The 17061-nt window shown below is 36.7% G+C and overlaps 1 protein-coding gene across 10 annotated transcripts in view; it reads left to right on the top strand.

Moving 5' to 3' along the window:
• ARK2N (arkadia (RNF111) N-terminal like PKA signaling regulator 2N) overlaps window positions 1-17061 on the top strand; it is a 138730-nt gene that overhangs the window by 34359 nt on the left and 87310 nt on the right. For all 10 annotated transcript variants that reach the window (XR_007455373.1, XR_007455372.1, XR_007455375.1 and 7 more), the window contains exon 2: window positions 3462-4246. Coding sequence is in view for 4 of the 10 variants with exons in the window: in XM_049620146.1 (XP_049476103.1) it covers window positions 3532-4246 (715 nt within the window). In the remaining 6 variants the exon portion in view is untranslated. The remainder of the gene's footprint in view (window positions 1-3461; window positions 4247-17061) is intronic.

Genomic DNA, 17061 nt, shown 5'->3' with positions numbered 1-17061 from the left:
CTTTCTTTCTTTCTTTCTTTCTTTCTTTCTTTCTTTCTTTCTTTCTTTCAAGTTAGTTAGCATATAGTGCAATAATATTTTCAGGAGTAGATTCCAGTGATTCATCCCCTATGTATAACACCCAGTGCTCATCCCAAAACAGTGTCTTCCTTAATGCCCCTTACTCATTTAGCCTCTCCCCCCTCCCACAACCCCCAGTTTATTTTCTGTATTTAAGAGTCTCTTGTTTTGTCCCCCTCCCTGTTTTTATATTATTTTTGCTTCCCTTCCCTTATGTTCATCTGTTTTGTATCTTAAATTCCACATATGAGGGAAATCATACATTTCTCTGACTTGTTTCATTTAGCATAATGCTCTTTAGTTCCATCCACGTTGCAAATGGCAAGATTTCATTCTTTTTGATTGCTGTGTAATACTCCATTGTGTGTGTGCATTGTGTGTGTGTATAAACACACACATACATATGGACATTTGGGCTCTTTCCATACTTTGGCTATTGTCAATAGCCTGCTATAAACATTGGGGTGCATGTGACCCTTCGAAACAGCACACCTGTATCCCTTGGATATATACATAGTAGTGCAGTTGCTGGGTTGTAGGTAGTTCTATTTTTAACTTTTTGAGGAACCTCCATACTGTTTTCCAGAGTGGCTGCACCAGTTGCATTCCCACCACAGTGCAAAAGAGATCCTCTTTTTCTGCATCCTCGCCAACGTCTGTTGTTGCCTGAGTTGTTAATTTTTAGCTCTTCTGACTGGTGTATTGTAAATTTCAACTAACTCTTAGATATAAGGATCTTGAAATGAAAGATAATCATTTGATTGATTTGTCATATTGAAAATACTGATAATGTTATGTTTTCCTACAAAGAAAAGCAGTTTAGATTTATTTGTCTTACCCACACTACTGAAGAAACCAGATTTTTATGGTCATGTTAACGTATTTAATTTAAAAAAAATTTTTTTTACATGTATTTATTTTTGAGAGACAGAGAGAGACAGAGCACAAGTTGGGGAGGGGCAGAGAGAGAAGGAGACAGAATCCGAAGCAGGCTGCAGGCTCCAAGCTGACAGCACAGAGCCTGATGCGGGGCTCGAACTCACAGACAGCGAAATCATGACCCGAGCTGAAGTCGGACACTCAACCGACCAAGCCACCTAGGCGCCCCCATATTTACTTTTCAACCTGATGTTATATACTTTAAAAGCTCCAGTACCTTCTGCTTTCAAAAATTAATTTGAGACTTTTGATTCTTGTGCTTTATGGCTGACATTAATTTCACTTGAGTGTATTTCTCAAATATTTCAGCTATAAGAAAATTTTTTATTCCAGAAATATTAACTTCATTCTATGCAGAAGAATCAACTCTCGTTTTTATTTCGCTAGAAAACTCTTGGTTTATTCCTCATATATGGGGTATTTCATATGTATGAATATTTTATTTCCTGTTATATTGCCAGCATGCTTTAGTTATGACACTGGCAGTTTTCTGGTTTAACTTTTACTCCCTCTGTTGGCTTTCAGAGGTGTTGCATTCCTTTTGGAATGGTGTCAGGAATAACATTTATGCTTACATTTTTATTTAACTCAAAAAGTTAGTAATGATGCAAATATGCTTATGAAATAGGCTGCATATGAGATTGTTTTAAATTAATGTTTCCAGTGGCCGTGAATGTTCTGGTTTTCATGAATATGTTGAGGAATCTTCATCAGAATGTCTGTTTTATCAGCGGCTGAGAACAAGGCCATGAAAAACAAAAGATAGTAATACAGATTATTCATGTTTATGGTAAGGGAAAAAGCAGCCTTGGCATGTTAGATTAAAAAAAGGATTTTCCAAGTATCTTCTAGTTGCTGTCTACCATATGTTGAACTGTCAAGTAACTTGATGGAGTGAAGCAGCAGAGCTGTCTTACAGCTCCTGATGAGTACATGTAGCTTAGTATTTGTGTCTGTCTGTTACCAGTGGGACATCATGGTAACTGCTTTCTATAACATCACATGTACAGAGTGAGGTATTTACTTGCCTTGTACATTCTTAGCATCATCCTTTTAAAACCAAACCACCAGTTAATGAAGACTGTATAGGTCACAAATCTTGCGGTTAAAGATTATGTCCTGTGTCTCCATGAGTAAGTGGAGTTGTAGCACATTCAATGGGGGAAGGATGTTAGGTTCTAAAGTTAGTATATAAAGGTGGAAAATGTATGTAGGGTGTTTTCTCTTCAACCCCTTAAGTCATTCATAGACTAGAGTGTACGAGGTTCACAAAGTAGTTGATCTGTATTTAGTGGCTATTGTTTATGAAATAAAGCATGTTGAAACACTAGGCTCACATTCAGCCTGATGAGAGGCATGTGGGAACAGGAAGGACCATGAGGAAACAGTATCATCAGGCCTGGCATTTTTTTTTTTTAAGTTTATTTATTTATTTTGAGAGAGAGAGAGACAGTGCAATCCAGGGAGAGGGGCAGAGAGAGAATGCAAAGGAGAGAGAATCACACTTCCAGTATGGAGCATGACACAGGGCTCGATTCCACAAACCGTGAGATCACCACCTGAGCTGAAATCAAGAGTTGGACACTTAGCTAACTTAGCCACCCAGGCATTCCAGGCCTGGCATCTTAATACCCCTGTAGAGCAACTCTTCCTGAGAGGAATAGCAAATAGGTTTGGTGCAGAGTTACTTTGGGTGCTCATTTGCCAAATGCATGTGGTTGAAGGTTTTTTTAAACACAAGTGTACATTTGGGGGCCCCTGGGTGGTTCAGTCGGTTGAGCATCCAACTTTGGCTCAGGTCATGATCTCATGATTTGTGAGTTCGAGCCCCGCATCAGGCTCTGTGCTGACAGCTTGCTCAGAGCCTGGAGCCTGCTTCAGATTCTGTGTCTCCTTCTCTCTCTTTGCACGCCACCCCCCGCCGCCAACTCATGCTCTGTCTCTTTCAAAAATAAATAAGTGTTAAAAAAAAATTTTAAACATAAGTGTACATTTGATGTTACTCCACTGTAGCTTCTTCTCTTTGAGGATTTGAGTATAAAATTATTGAGTATAGTTAACTTGTTTCTGAGACTGTTGAAAAATCTCGTTCCCAGATATTTTTTTGAAGCATTCTTTTTCCTTTATGTTAAAGTCAGAATGTACATATTTAACTATCAGAGTTTTGAGGCTCTCTTTTTGGACCATTTTAAATAAGGTTTTAAAGTTGAAAATCTTTGGATGCTTGTGCTGGGCTTGCAAGTTCAGTAATTAAGGATTAATATCGTGCCATTATTAGTAATTGTGTATGCTAGTGTTTTGGTAATACTAATAAGTCCTTTGAATTTGACTTAACCAGGCAGATAAACATATATTTTAAAGGCCTGTGTGATGGTAATTTTTGCTACCCATTTAGAAAGGCATGTTGTGTTCATTAAATAATCTACTATTTCTGTTTATTGATTTTGTGTGTTTTTGTACAGGTTGCTTTCCTGTTGCATCTTTGACCTAGTTTCCTAGACTCTGCTCCATGATTGAACTTGAAAGTCTGAAATGAAGATGGAGGAGGCAGTGGGAAAAGTCGAAGAACTCATTGAGTCTGAAGTCCCACCGAAACCATCTGAACAAGAGACAGCTAAGGAGGAAGATGGATCTGTAGAACTGGAATCTCAAGTTCAGAAAGATGGGGTAGTGGATTCTACAGTTCTTTCTTCAATGCCCTGCTTGTTGATGGAACTGAGAAGGGACTCTTCTGAGTCTCAGTTAGCATCCACAGAGAGTGACAAGCCAACAACTGGCCGAGTTTATGAGAGTGACTCCTCTAATCACTGCATGCTTTCCCCTTCCTCTAGTGGTCACCTGGCTGATTCAGATACCTTGTCTTCTGCAGAAGAGAATGAGCCCTCCCAGGCAGAAACAGCAGTGGAAGGAGACCCTTCTGGAGTGTCTGGTGCCACTGTTGGGCGCAAATCTCGGCGGTCCCGATCTGAAAGTGAAACATCTACTATGGCTGCCAAGAAAAACCGGCAATCCAGTGATAAACAGAATGGCCGAGTCCCCAAGGTTAAAGGTCATCGGAGCCAAAAGCACAAGGAGAGAATCAGGCTACTGAGACAGAAAAGGGAGGCTGCTGCGCGGAAGAAATATAACCTATTGCAGGACAGTAGTACCAGTGATAGTGACCTGACTTGTGACTCAAGCACGAGCTCATCAGATGATGATGAAGAGGTTTCAGGGAGCAGCAAGACAATCACTGCAGAGATACCAGGTAGAGGATGTTTTTTAAACTGACTGTAGAGCAACCGATGGCATTTCTAAGCTGTCAGGCCGAGTTAGATGAGTGACACTTGAAAAAATCCAGGAGACCTGCAGCTCTGTGTAAATTTGAAGACTGCAGTGTATTAACAAGACATGGCCAGTTTAAAAACCTGTTCTGAGGTTTCCAGTGCACTTTTGCACATCAGCAAAAAAAATATTTGAATGGTTAATAATAGGGACAAGATTATTTTTAAGTAATGGAATTTCCTTTCTCTGTAACCCATTACCTGAACTCCCATCATTGCCTTTTTAGCACTGCTTAGATTTAATACTCACTGATCAGCATTATTACTAAGTAAATCCTCCTCAGGAATAGGCACCTTGCTTTATTATATAGCCACTGTACTCGAGCTTATGGTGTCTGAAATAACATGTTCTGTCTTCCGTTAAAGTTTTCTAATAACTGTTCCTCCAAAAACCGTAGTTTTAGGCGTTTCCCTCCAGTTCAGCGCATGATAAGATAGTTATCCTTGTGGCACATTTTTCTATTCTAAGTTGTCACTTGCATTGAAAAGAATGCTTTTTGCAGAATTCCCCCCTTTATCCCCCAAGCTTTAAGAAGTTTGTCAGAAATCTGTTTATTCTAGCTCTTATTGGTGTAAGCATCTGTAATTTATTACATGTTTGACATACCTGCTTTCTCCATATTACCATATTTGGTACTGTGTACTACAAAGGCAGTCTTGAGAGTTCAAGGTGGAAGAAAGACGAAGTCTGAGCGGTTCTTAATTGGCGAATTCTCATTATTGAAGAGACTCATGATTAGGAACATTTTATAAACTACATGGCATTTAATAGATAATGACAGCATTGTTTATTGCTACATTAAAGAGGGGGAGGTTTTGGTTTTTAAAATTTTATGGGTGATTGTTTTTTCCTCCTAGTTTTCTGGAATGTTTGTTTCTACACATGAAGACAGCATATTGCTGATAATACAAAGAATATTTCAAGAAAAATCATATTGGTTAATTAAACCTATAGCCAACCAAACTTCTATAAACTCAGTAACAATGATTTTATAGGTGTTCATCTCATAATAAAAGTCTCATCCTTATAGTACATTAAATATGAGTTTTTAACAATTAGAAATGCTTACTGTTTTAATATATGTTGAATTCCTTTGGTAGTTCTCTGTGTTAAAATTGCTGGGGAGGGGATTTAATTGAAGTTCATCAGTTGAAAGCATGAGAGAGCAGATTTTGGGGTGGTTCTCCAGCAGGTTCTAGGTATATTTCAGTTTTACATTTAATAATGTGTTTAAGAAAGCTTGATTAACACCTGTAAAATTGTTTATTCCTGCATTCTCATGTCCTGTGTTCTAATCTATTAATTAAGATCATAATGAATCTTCAATACAGTGCTTAATTTCACTCACCGAACAGAGTTTTAGGTACCACACCAATATTTTACCTCCTTATGGAAAGAGAAAAGAAGGCAGGTGAACAGAATTCTCTTTGACAATAGATCCAGTTATGGAAGTGGAATGAGAAATGTCTTTATGGGCACTCCCCCTGTTTGGCTTATGTAGATTAGGTATGCTTTGTGTATATTATCCAAACTTCCTTGGTAATTGACTACTTTCACCAGTGTGTAAAACTTTAAAACACCAGTCTGTTTCTTGTCTATTCTGAAGTGTATGCAAACCAAAACACCAAAGTAAATTATCTGAATCTATGATTTAATTTCTTTTGCTTACACCACTTAGTAAGTTTGTGGCTTTTGAAAGTTTGTGGAATTTTCTAAGGTAATCCCGGAGAATCAAATGGTAGGTAAGGTGCTGGGCCACTGTATATGACTGCCTACACTGCACACCACATGTTTCAGGAGGTACTGTTCATATACGTGGGTATGCAAAGCGCAAAAGAGGGAACAGCCTAAGTTTAAATATTAGGAAGTTCATTTCAACTGTCTATATTGCTACCCCTAAAAAATTGTGACAGTGTGCATTTGTAATGTAATAATAATGTACCCCTCAATTTCCTGAGTCACATTATGACTTCAGGAAGGGGATATACTCAACCTTATAGCTAGGGCAGTTGTTGAAGAGTTATATAAATTATAAAGATAGGATAAATTATGAACTGACTTGAGGGCAGCAACATGGACATTCAGGTGAACTTAAACTGGATGTACCTGATGGAATCTCTTAGATTTTGAAATTTGAATAAGCTGTTTACACAGAATGAAAATCCGGAGGAAAAGTAGAAACTGAGATTCTTGTTATACTTTTTCATCAAGGTACAACTGATTTAGTAATTCAGAAAATGCTTCATTTATAAGCTTTGTTAGCAGCATAAATATTGAAGGAATTATGCTAAATGTTCTCTTATGCCAAATAATTTACAATTAATGCATTTTCTTTTAAAGAGTGAAGATAACGATGCAGACTTGTACAGTGTCTGATCATGCTTAGTAATTGAGTTTGATATTTGGAAACAGAGGTTTATGAGGATTTTTGGTTTTTAGTTAACTGACAGGCAGCGTAGTATCCACACTAAGTCATTCTCTCCTTGAAGTCTTTGAGAACATATTGCTGTTTTTTTTCTTTTTTTTTTTTTCTTTTTTTATTTTTTTTAACATTTATTTATTTTTGAGACAGAGCATGAACGGGGGAGGGTCAGAGAGAGAGGGAGACACAGAATCTGAAACAGGCTCCAGGCTTTGAGCAGTCAGCACAGAGCCCGACACGGGGCTTGAACTCACGGACCGCAAGATCATGACCTAAGCCGAAGTCGGACGCTTAACCGACTGAGCCACCCAGGCGCCCCCATATTGCTGTTTTAAGAATCTGTTTGTAGATACCATATCAAGATAATTCGGGCAGTTCTTGCATGTGAGGAACTTAGAGATGAGCAAAAATAGAGTATTTGTAGTGAATATTAATGTGAAAATGCTTCATGGTAGTCTTGAGTATTTGAGGCTTTTAATCAAATGTCTCATTTATCTTTATAGATGACCTTTTTGTACTCTTGATCACTCTTTGCAGTTTTATGGTGAGAGCATTATTTCTTCTGGTGATGGGGGAAGGGGATGGGACAGAATGTCACTTCTCTGTAAAATCACTCTAAGTTGAGACTAGTTCTGTAAAGTATGTTCTTGCAGGGAATTTTGATTTTAGTGAATATGAATAATGGACATCAGACTTCATTAAGTTCAAGAAATTAGTTCTCTGAACAGACTAACTTGTGTCCATCAGTGTACGTGGACAGCAAGGAAAAGTTTTTCTAGTAACTTATTTTTGATAAATATTTAGCATAGACTAAACCTCAGGGTGGCTTCATCTTGTCTTGGCTATAATGATCTGCTTTTGTGTGGTTTAATAGTCTACCATATAAATGCCTTTTCAGACTGAGGTACCAAAATAGTATCTGCCTTCGTAGGTAAGGGTCAGTTGTCTTGGCAGGTTTGCATTTAGAAAATCTAATTGATCTATTTTGGAGAATGTCGGGGGAGGAGGAGGGCTGTTGAGGACAACTGGCTAAGATCACCTGAATTCTCAGTCCATGTGGCCAGGCTCAGCCCCAGTGAAGCCAGGATCTCAGTACCCCTTACTCACCATACACATTTATGCACTGAAATGCATCATGATACACTATCATCTTAGCTCACAGTTTTTCTGAGGTAAAGACTTAGACTTAGGCTTGATCAATTAACTCATGCTTGGAAATGAAAAAGAATTTTTTTTTTTAAGTAGTAAATGCCTTGTAGAAAATTTTGAAAATAGAAAAAATGTGAAGTAGAAGATTAAAGTCACAATTCTACTTTTGTTAACATTTGAGTATGTTGCCTTCCCATGATATGTAACAAAACTATCACAATATGTATATGTCCATCTTCCTTTCTCTCTTAAAGTTGGGTTTTGAACTTTTTAACAAAATATAATATTCTCCCTACAATGTATGGATTTTGAATTATTTAGCTAACCATAAAATAAATTCCCCAGTATTGGTCCTTTGGGCTGTTTTTATTTTGCTATTAGGGAAGGGTATGAATACTTAAAGGCTCTTGACACATAATTGCCAAACTGCTTTTTAAAATATATTGTTTATTGCGTTCAGGAGTTTGTGTATTCGTTGCATTATATTCTTCCTGTTGAATATATTTTAAAAAGTCTTGCTGATTTGATGGAAGAATTGTATCTTAGTGTTAATTTGCATTTCTTTGATCACTAGTGAGGCTGAAAAATTCTGTTTGGTCATTTGTTATTTCAGCAGACGTTCTGTTCATGTTCTTTGCACCTTTTCCTCCTGCCACATTTGTTTTTCTTGTTGATTTGTGAGGGTTCTTAGCCTATTGGGGATTGAATTACTTGGAAAATTGTTTATATTGATTTAAGCATTGGGAATTCATGGAGATGACCCCAAACCCACATAAGCAGTCCCATAACCTTTTTCCTAGATTGCATATTAAGTGGGTAAAAGCCCCACTTTCCCATTTTAAGCCTCTTGTAATCTTACTGTATTTTGGTAGCTATTTTGGACACTCAGTAAATACACTGATAACAAAATACCGAGATGTAGCAATCAGGTGAAAACTGCCTATTTTCAGCTTAGTAAATGCAATCAGTGCAGGTAAAATCCATGCAGTTTTCAACCTAACAATATGTTAGACTCACTTGGGAGCATTTAAAACTAATGATGCCCAGGCCCCACTCCAGACCAATTAAATCAGAATCTCTGGGTCTTACCCAAGGCATCAGCATTTTTTCCCAGCTTTTTTGAGATACAGTTGACATACAACATCATGTAAGTTTAAGATGTAGAATGTGATGCTTTGGTGTATGTATAAATTGCAAAATAATTAGTACAGTAAGCTTAGTTAACACTTCTGTTATTTCATGTAGTTATAATATGTATGTTGAGAACTTTTAAGATCTGCTGTCTTAGCAACTTTCAAATATACAATACAGCATTGTTAACTGTGGTCACCATGCTGTACTTTACATCCTCAGAATTTATTCATCTTCTAATTGGAAGTTTATACCCTTTGATCACCTTCACCCATCTCCCTATTCAGCCACAATCTACTTCATGAGTTTGGTTATTTTAGATTTTATGTATATATGTGATAGCACATTAAAAAAAATTTTTTTTAATGTTTATTTTCTTTTGAGAGAGAGAGAGAGAGAGAGAGAGCACATGAGCGAGGGAGACACAGAATCTAAAGCAGGTTCCAGGCTCCGAGCTGTCAGCACAGAGCCTGATGCAGGGCTTGAACTCATGAACCCTGAGATCATGCCCTGAGCCAAAGTCAGACACTTAACTGACTGAACCACTCAGGTGCCCTGCATTTTTTTTTTTTTTTTTTTTTTTAAATTTGAGCACACGAGCGAGCAAGCACTGGGGAGAGGGGCAGAGGGAGAGAGAGAAAAAGACTCCTAAGCAGGCTCCATGCTCAGAATGGAGCCCGACATGGGGGTCGATCCCACAATCCTGGGATCCTGACCTGAGCTGAAATCAAGAGTTGGATGCTCAACCGACTGAGCCACCCAGGTGCCCTGAGATCTTGCATTTTTAAAGCTCCCTAGATGATTACAGTGAACAGCCAGGGCTGAGAGCTACTCAGTTAAGTGGTGATGTTAAGTCTCCTATATAGTTAAAAGTCATTGTGAAACTGGTTATCTGTCTCAATTGAGTTGCGTTATTGTTAATGGGTATCAAGTTCTGAACAGTGGACTCTAGTTTTTAAAAATCCTATTAGTTATAAAATCTATAGCACAGTTCTGTATTAATTTAACAAGTATAAGCACTTTTTTCTTTTATTCCATTTAAGTGATTGTTTTAAAAGCATGCATTGTTTCTCGGTACAGTGTTTGGATAATGTGATCTTAAATTTGGCAGCTTTGAAGTCTTACTGGTGGGTATCCTTTGGTAATCTCATGTTAAAGCACTAAGGTATTATTTTCCACCTGCTTTTCCTAACTCCTTAAAGTTGAGTGCCTATATTAACTTTGTATATGCAAAAGCATAAGCTTTGCTTTCAGTAAGTCTTTTTCTCAAAATAGGATATATCTTAGTATTAATAAAAGGACATACGTGTGTTTAAAGTTATAATATGGTCCCTGTTTTTTTTTAAATAGACTTTATTTTTTAGAGCAGTTTTAGGTTGACAGTAAAACTAAGAAGGTACAGAGATTTACCATATATTCCCTGCCCCCACATACGTACAGACGACTCCTTTTCAGCATCCCCTGCCAGAGGTAGTGATGAACCTACATTGACATCATTATCACTTAGAGTCCATAGTTACATCAGGGTTCACTCTTGGTGTTGTACATTCTGTGGGTCTTGACAAATGTATAATTAATTGGTCCTTGATTTTAAGACTTTAAAATGTCTTATTTACCAGTGTTTATTGCTGATAGTCATCTCTACAAGGCCATAACTTATGTCACTGTCCCTAGCATAAGCAATCTTACACCATGTTCTGAATTTAGCTTTTAAATACCCATTTTTAAGTGTTTGTTGAAAACTAAGTGCCAGAATCTGAAACAGATCCAAGTAGCCATCTTAATTTCCTGTCCTATATATTTAAACTCCCCCAGCATTTATAATGGATAAACTGCTTAAAGAAAGTTTCATATTCTTTAAATTCCAGTTAGGGGCACCTGGGTGGCTTGGTCGGTTAAGCGTCTGACTTCGGCTCAGGTCATGATCTCACGGTCTGTGAGTCCGAGCCCTGCGTCGGGCTCTGTGCTGACCGCTCAGAGCCTGGAGCCTGTTTCAGATTCTGTGTCTCCCTCTCTCTCTGCCCCTCCCCTGTTCATGCTCTGTCTCTCTCTGTCTCAAAAATAAATAAACGTTTAAAAAAAAATTAAATAAATTCCATTTAGTGTTTCCATAAGCCAAATACAAATTTTGGGGAAAGGTATGTTCCTCTTGAAGATGTTTTTGTGTAAACAAGATTTTTTTAAAACGTGAGGACAAGGGATGGAGTAGTCAGGGGAAAAGGAATAATATGAACTTAGAGAATAATAAACTACATGAGGTTTTTATTTGCTAAGTATGGGCCAGAAATTTTCCCATAGTCTTTTAGGCATTGTGAAGAGGTGGCAAAGCTGATTAAATAGTTCTCATTTTCTAGGAGAAACACTGCTATTCTTGATACTGAGACCTGGGAAATTTTTCTTTTGCATCTTCATAAAAAGCCACTATGACATAAAGTGAACCATATTTTCAGAAACACCCTGGAGTAAATACTATAGAGCATTTCATAGGGCTGTTCTTTGTAAGACTTCTTGCTATAAGTAGATGGTATAAGGCCAAGGTTGATTGATTCCATCATTCATTTATTCAGCAAATATATGAGTACCTGCTTTGCAGCATGTGAGTGCAGTAGTGAATGAAAAGTCTCTGCTCTCATGAAACTTCATCTTTTTTGAGCAGACAGATAATAAGTGAATTCATCATATGCTGTCAGAATATACACTACAAATAATAAAGCAGGATATAAGAGTTAAAGATTGACTAGGAATGGGGTCAAAAAGCTATTTTAGATAGTACAGTAGTCACGAGTGGTCTGAAGAAGTAACATTTTTATTTTTTATTTACTTATTTTTTGAAGAGGTAACATTTTTAGTAGCTCCCTAAAGAAATGAAGAGTTCAGCATAATTAGTTTTAATTTTTTTTTTTTAAGGTTTATTCATTTTTCAGAGACAGAGTGTGAGGGGGGAAGGGGAGAGAGAGAGAGAGACACAATCCGAAGCAGGCTTCAGGCTCTGAGCTGTCAGCACAGAACTTGACGTGGGGCTGGAACTCATGGACTGTGAGATCATGACCTGAGCCGAAGTCAGATGCCCGACCAACTGAGCCACCCGGGCGCCCCATCAGCATAATTAGTTTTATTGGGAACCCAAATTCTATGGGATCCAGTCCAGACCAAAGATAACCTTACTTAGTTCAAGGATAAAACTATGTAAAACTGCATATCCTAAACTGGAATACCATGAAATGACTTCTTACTGGATATTAATAGCTGTAGACTCTTCACACATTTGGAAAAGTGCTGGACCATGTGGAAACAGGTTTCTTTACTGCAGTACAACTCAGAGACATTAATGTGTTTTTAAGAGGGGGGGGGATATGATTTGTAGCATATCCTAAACTTAAACACAGAACCTTTTTTTTTTTTTTAATTTTTTTTTTCAACGTTTTTTATTTATTTTTGGGACAGAGAGAGACAGAGCATGAACGGGGGAGGGGCAGAGAGAGAGGGAGACACAGAATCGGAAACAGGCTCCAGGCTCCGAGCCATCAGCCCAGAGCCTGACGCGGGGCTCGAACTCACAGACCGCGAGATCGTGACCTGGCTGAAGTCGGACGCCCAACCGACTGCGCCACCCAGGCGCCCCATAGAACCTTTTTTTTTGTTGTTGTTTTGTTTTTTAAAGGCATAAATTTAGCACCTTGCATAGACCAGGGTTTGTAACAAAGCTGACCCAGAGGTATATACATGGATTGTGTATATCCTTTGCATGGTTTTCTATAAGGAATATTTTTTAACATCATGTAGGAACATTTGATAAGAATCAGTCAGTTGAGAATTAATTGTATACTGATTTATTAGGGGTCAGCTGTGAAAATAGCTTTTAGAATTTTGAAGTCTAGACCGTGCAAATACTCAAGGATACAGTGGTTCTCAACTGAGGTTGTACACAATAAAATCACATGGAGAGCTTAAAACAAAATAAAACAAACCTTCAATGCCTGGGAGCCCTAGGTTTTGGTATTTGTTAAACCACTACAGGTTTTTATGTGCAGCAAAGGTTGAAAACCACTGTTACAGATTAATGATTAGTTGTATAGTAACAGAATACAAGTTTTACTGGGCAAATAATATTGAAGCTGTGAAAAATGGTAGTGTTACTTAATTTTTCTCAGAATTACTTTACTTTAGTTAACTTAAGTGCTGCTTATCAGTGCTTTTATGGCTCTTCTTAGTAATGCTCAAGTCATTTTCCTGAATAAGCTTGTCTTAATAAAAATACATTTTCTGAATTAATGATGTTTTATCAAATGGCCTCAATGTCTTTAAAGCTGACTTCAGTCATAATGGGGGAACTGAAGGAGCGCCCAGGGAAATTCCAGGATTATTTGACAGGGATGCTGTGTATGATAGGAATTGCATAGGCAGCGTCCTAGAAGAGACCATGGGCTGTTTTTCCAAGATGCAGAGGCAGACAGAGGAGAAATTTTGCGTGTGGATGGAAGAGCTAACTCACCTTGACACTGGTGAAGAGAACAAGCAGCTGTCGAACCCAGGGAACTTAAAATGCAACTAGTCATCCAAAGAATTACCCTTCTCACCCAGTCTGGGGCATGCAGATGCCTGATTTCCAAGAACTATCACAGCAGCCCTTTGGTTCTTGTGCAACTTGTTGAAATGCTGACAGTACAGTAGAATTCCCAAAGACATAACATTTTCCAGTTAACTTGACCAAAAATGGGAATATTACAGAACAAGCTTTGAATCTATCACAGAAATCAATTGTGTTAACTATCTGCTTTTTGGATTGTGTAAGAAGGAATATGCTTTTGGCTATTGTAAGTTTCTTTTGATGGTGTTTTAAAAAGTACAATAGTAAACAGTTCCTTTTAAAAAAAAATAGATATTCAAAACAGCAGAGTTGGATAATTTTAGCTTGTGTTTCATTACATATGGTTGGAACATAGAACCACATTTATACGATAATAGGAGTGATCCTCATCTTTATGCTTTTTTCATGCCAAAAACATAAATAAGATATAAGATAGGGAATGTTAGTGAATCCAGATAGGTAAGTAGTGAATTCTTTGAGAATCTCTTAACATTTATTCTCCCCAAACATTGTTGAGTCTCTTCTGATTCCAAAGGAGGGAATCATGTAATTAATCCCACTCTGAAGATCATAAATGATGAATGCACTGCATGAACATTTTTATGTCATTCTTCCGTATGTCATTTAATGAATGCATTTGTTGCTAGTCTTTAATGAATTACAACTTTCAGTAACATTTGTATGTAGGAAGAATGAATTAATTTTTGAGGATATATATACTCTGTACCTACTATGCAAGATATTGTAGAGAAAGCAGATAAGAACAGAGTTTGATTGCTTGCATGAGGACTTTTCATTGCTACATAGATGAATTTTTATCTTGAGCATTAACTTAAAGCTCACTGCCTGAGGCAGTAAACCTGACAGACATCATTCAGTGAAATTGTCTGGTACCTTGATGTAAAGAGACCTCTAGAGGAAATAGATGAAATGGTCACTCTGTTAAGCGTATGTATTAAATGGGTTTTTAAGTTACTGGTGACTAACTGTATTAGCTAATGTACTACCAATTTAATTTTGTTTTTAATCCCCAGACTGAAAATAAATGGCCCTTTGGCATGTTAAAGGGCCCACAGAGTATGTCAAAGGGGAGAAAATATCACAGGATTGAAAGTCTTGCAGTATGATAGCTGTTTTTATGTGTGGCCTGAGATTGAGAAATACTGGTATTTTATATTTTCTGGGTTGGTGAGAAGCCACTAAATTAGGGTGAAATTTTTTAGTAGGAATATGTAACTTTGCTAATACTGTTTTTGTTTCAAATTTTGCTTTCTGCTGGATTTGCTTACAATAAAATTTATTGGTTTTTCCCTTCAAATTTATAATTTCATAACTTCTCAATATGAAACAGATTAATTATTTTAATACTTAATGAAGTTGCAACATTGGAAAAACTAATTCTGTTTTGTAAGAGGAAGGATAGGTGGTTTATATAACAATGAAGACCTTTATTTTAATAATTTATCAGGAACTTTACTCAGAAAATGGTCAGTATTTTAAGAATTTATCAGTAACTTAGAAAATTATTAGTATATTTTCTATTTAGTTCTTTATCCAAATATTTGTAATTTTTAAATTAACTGTAATAGACCGAGCCAACTTTTTTTTCCTTTTCTAGTTTTGAATTGAAAAATAAACTGTGTGATTTGGTTTTTTCGTTTTAGAACCTGATGGGTAAGAATTGGGAGTTAACTTTGCGGGAGGCGTGTTAATGTTCTCAGGTTTCTTTGAAGAATGTATATAGGAATTAATGAAAAAGACTAGAAGTCTCTTAATTGTGTAATGATGGTCAGATTTCCTGAACTTGATATTTGACAAATAGGAGTAAGTTTGGAAACACCAGTGCAACTTGCAATAAATTTCTTAACATCAGCTAAGCTCTTACATAACATTAGTATGATTTTTCAACATAAACTATGATAGGAGTTAATTATAACTGATGTATTTTTCTCTGAAATGATAATACAACATTTGTAAATTACTTCAGCTAGTATTATCTTTAGATTAAGTTTTATATCAACAGGAAGAACATTGTTTTGGGATGACTGACTAGATTTTAACTAATCTGCGGTAATTATTTGAATTTGAGATATTTTCAGGGAAGTTCTGTCTTCAGTTTCTTCCTGAGATCACTGATTTTACTAGACATGGAGTTTTAGACATAAAAAATGTCAATATAGGGGTGCCTGGCTGGCTCAGTTGGTAGAGCACGTGACTCTTGATCTCAGAGCTATGAGTTCAAACCCCCCATTGGGCATGGAACCTACTTAAAAAAATAAATTTAAAAAGTTAATTTCAGCATGTTAACATGACTACTTTTTGATGCATGTATAAACTGTTTCAAGTACTTAGCAGGTTTCTTTTTTGCTTCATGATTTAATATTTGATATATTAAGGATGTACTGATGCTTTTTATTTTTAAAATAGAAAATAATTCATCTTTTAAGAACACAAATTATTCCTAGTATTGACCGAATATATTCTAGTTTTTGTTATTAGATAATTGAGCAAAAAGTCTATAGATATACTTTTTGCCTTTAAGAGAAAAATGAAAAAGTTTTAGTGGACTAGAACTATCAAACATAGGTTTTATTTGTTTATTTTGTGTGGGAGGAGGGCCAGAGAGAGGAAGGAGACAGAGAATCCCAAGCAGGCTCCACACGCTGACACAGGGCTCAAACCCAGGAACCGCAAGATCATGACCTGAGCCGAACTCGAGTCAGACACTTAACCAACTGATCCACCCAGGCGCTCCTCAAACATAGGTTATAATAATTGATATTCTAGGTAAGAATGATATTTAGGATATTTGAGAAGGTGTTAAACATTAATAATTTGGGACACCTTTCTACATAATTTTGGGTAAAGAAGTGGAAAGAGGTTTTGGTAGAAAAAGGAAACCAGGATGTATTGATTTAATTCGTAGAATATGTTTCAAATATTAAAACTTATTCTAAAGTAAAATCTGAAATTTTGTGGTTTGGAGTGCTTAACCTTAATAATTTTGAAGCAGAAACATACCTACAAATTTTATCCTGATTTTTAGTTTCTCACAGTGCCTTGAAAATTAAAATGTGAGCTGTTATAGGAAATATTATTTTGAAAAACAGTAAGTTTTTATATGAGTTGTGCATTAAATGGTGACACCTTGTCCAGATTGCACAATTTAAAAATTCCTCTTTCAAAAAATGTTGTTTCTGTATTATATATATTTACAGAAATATCCAGTATTGAACTTTTAAAACATAACTGCTGTTTTGGATTATTGAATTCTCCTTCAGTGAGGCAAAGCCTGTATCCCTAAGATTATACCCCCTCATCTGTGGGGGTTATGTTTCAAGACCCCAGTGGATGCGTGAAACCACAGATAGTACCGAACCCTATAAATAGTTTGTTTTTTCGTATACAAACATATGTATGATAAGGTTTAATCTATAAATTAGGCACA

The sequence above is a fragment of the Panthera uncia genome, assembly GCF_023721935.1.
Source record: "Panthera uncia isolate 11264 chromosome D3 unlocalized genomic scaffold, Puncia_PCG_1.0 HiC_scaffold_8, whole genome shotgun sequence".
Taxonomy (NCBI): domain Eukaryota; kingdom Metazoa; phylum Chordata; class Mammalia; order Carnivora; family Felidae; genus Panthera; species Panthera uncia.
The sequence above is the reverse complement of the archived record's forward strand: the minus strand, read 5'-3'. Positions and strand labels throughout refer to the sequence as shown.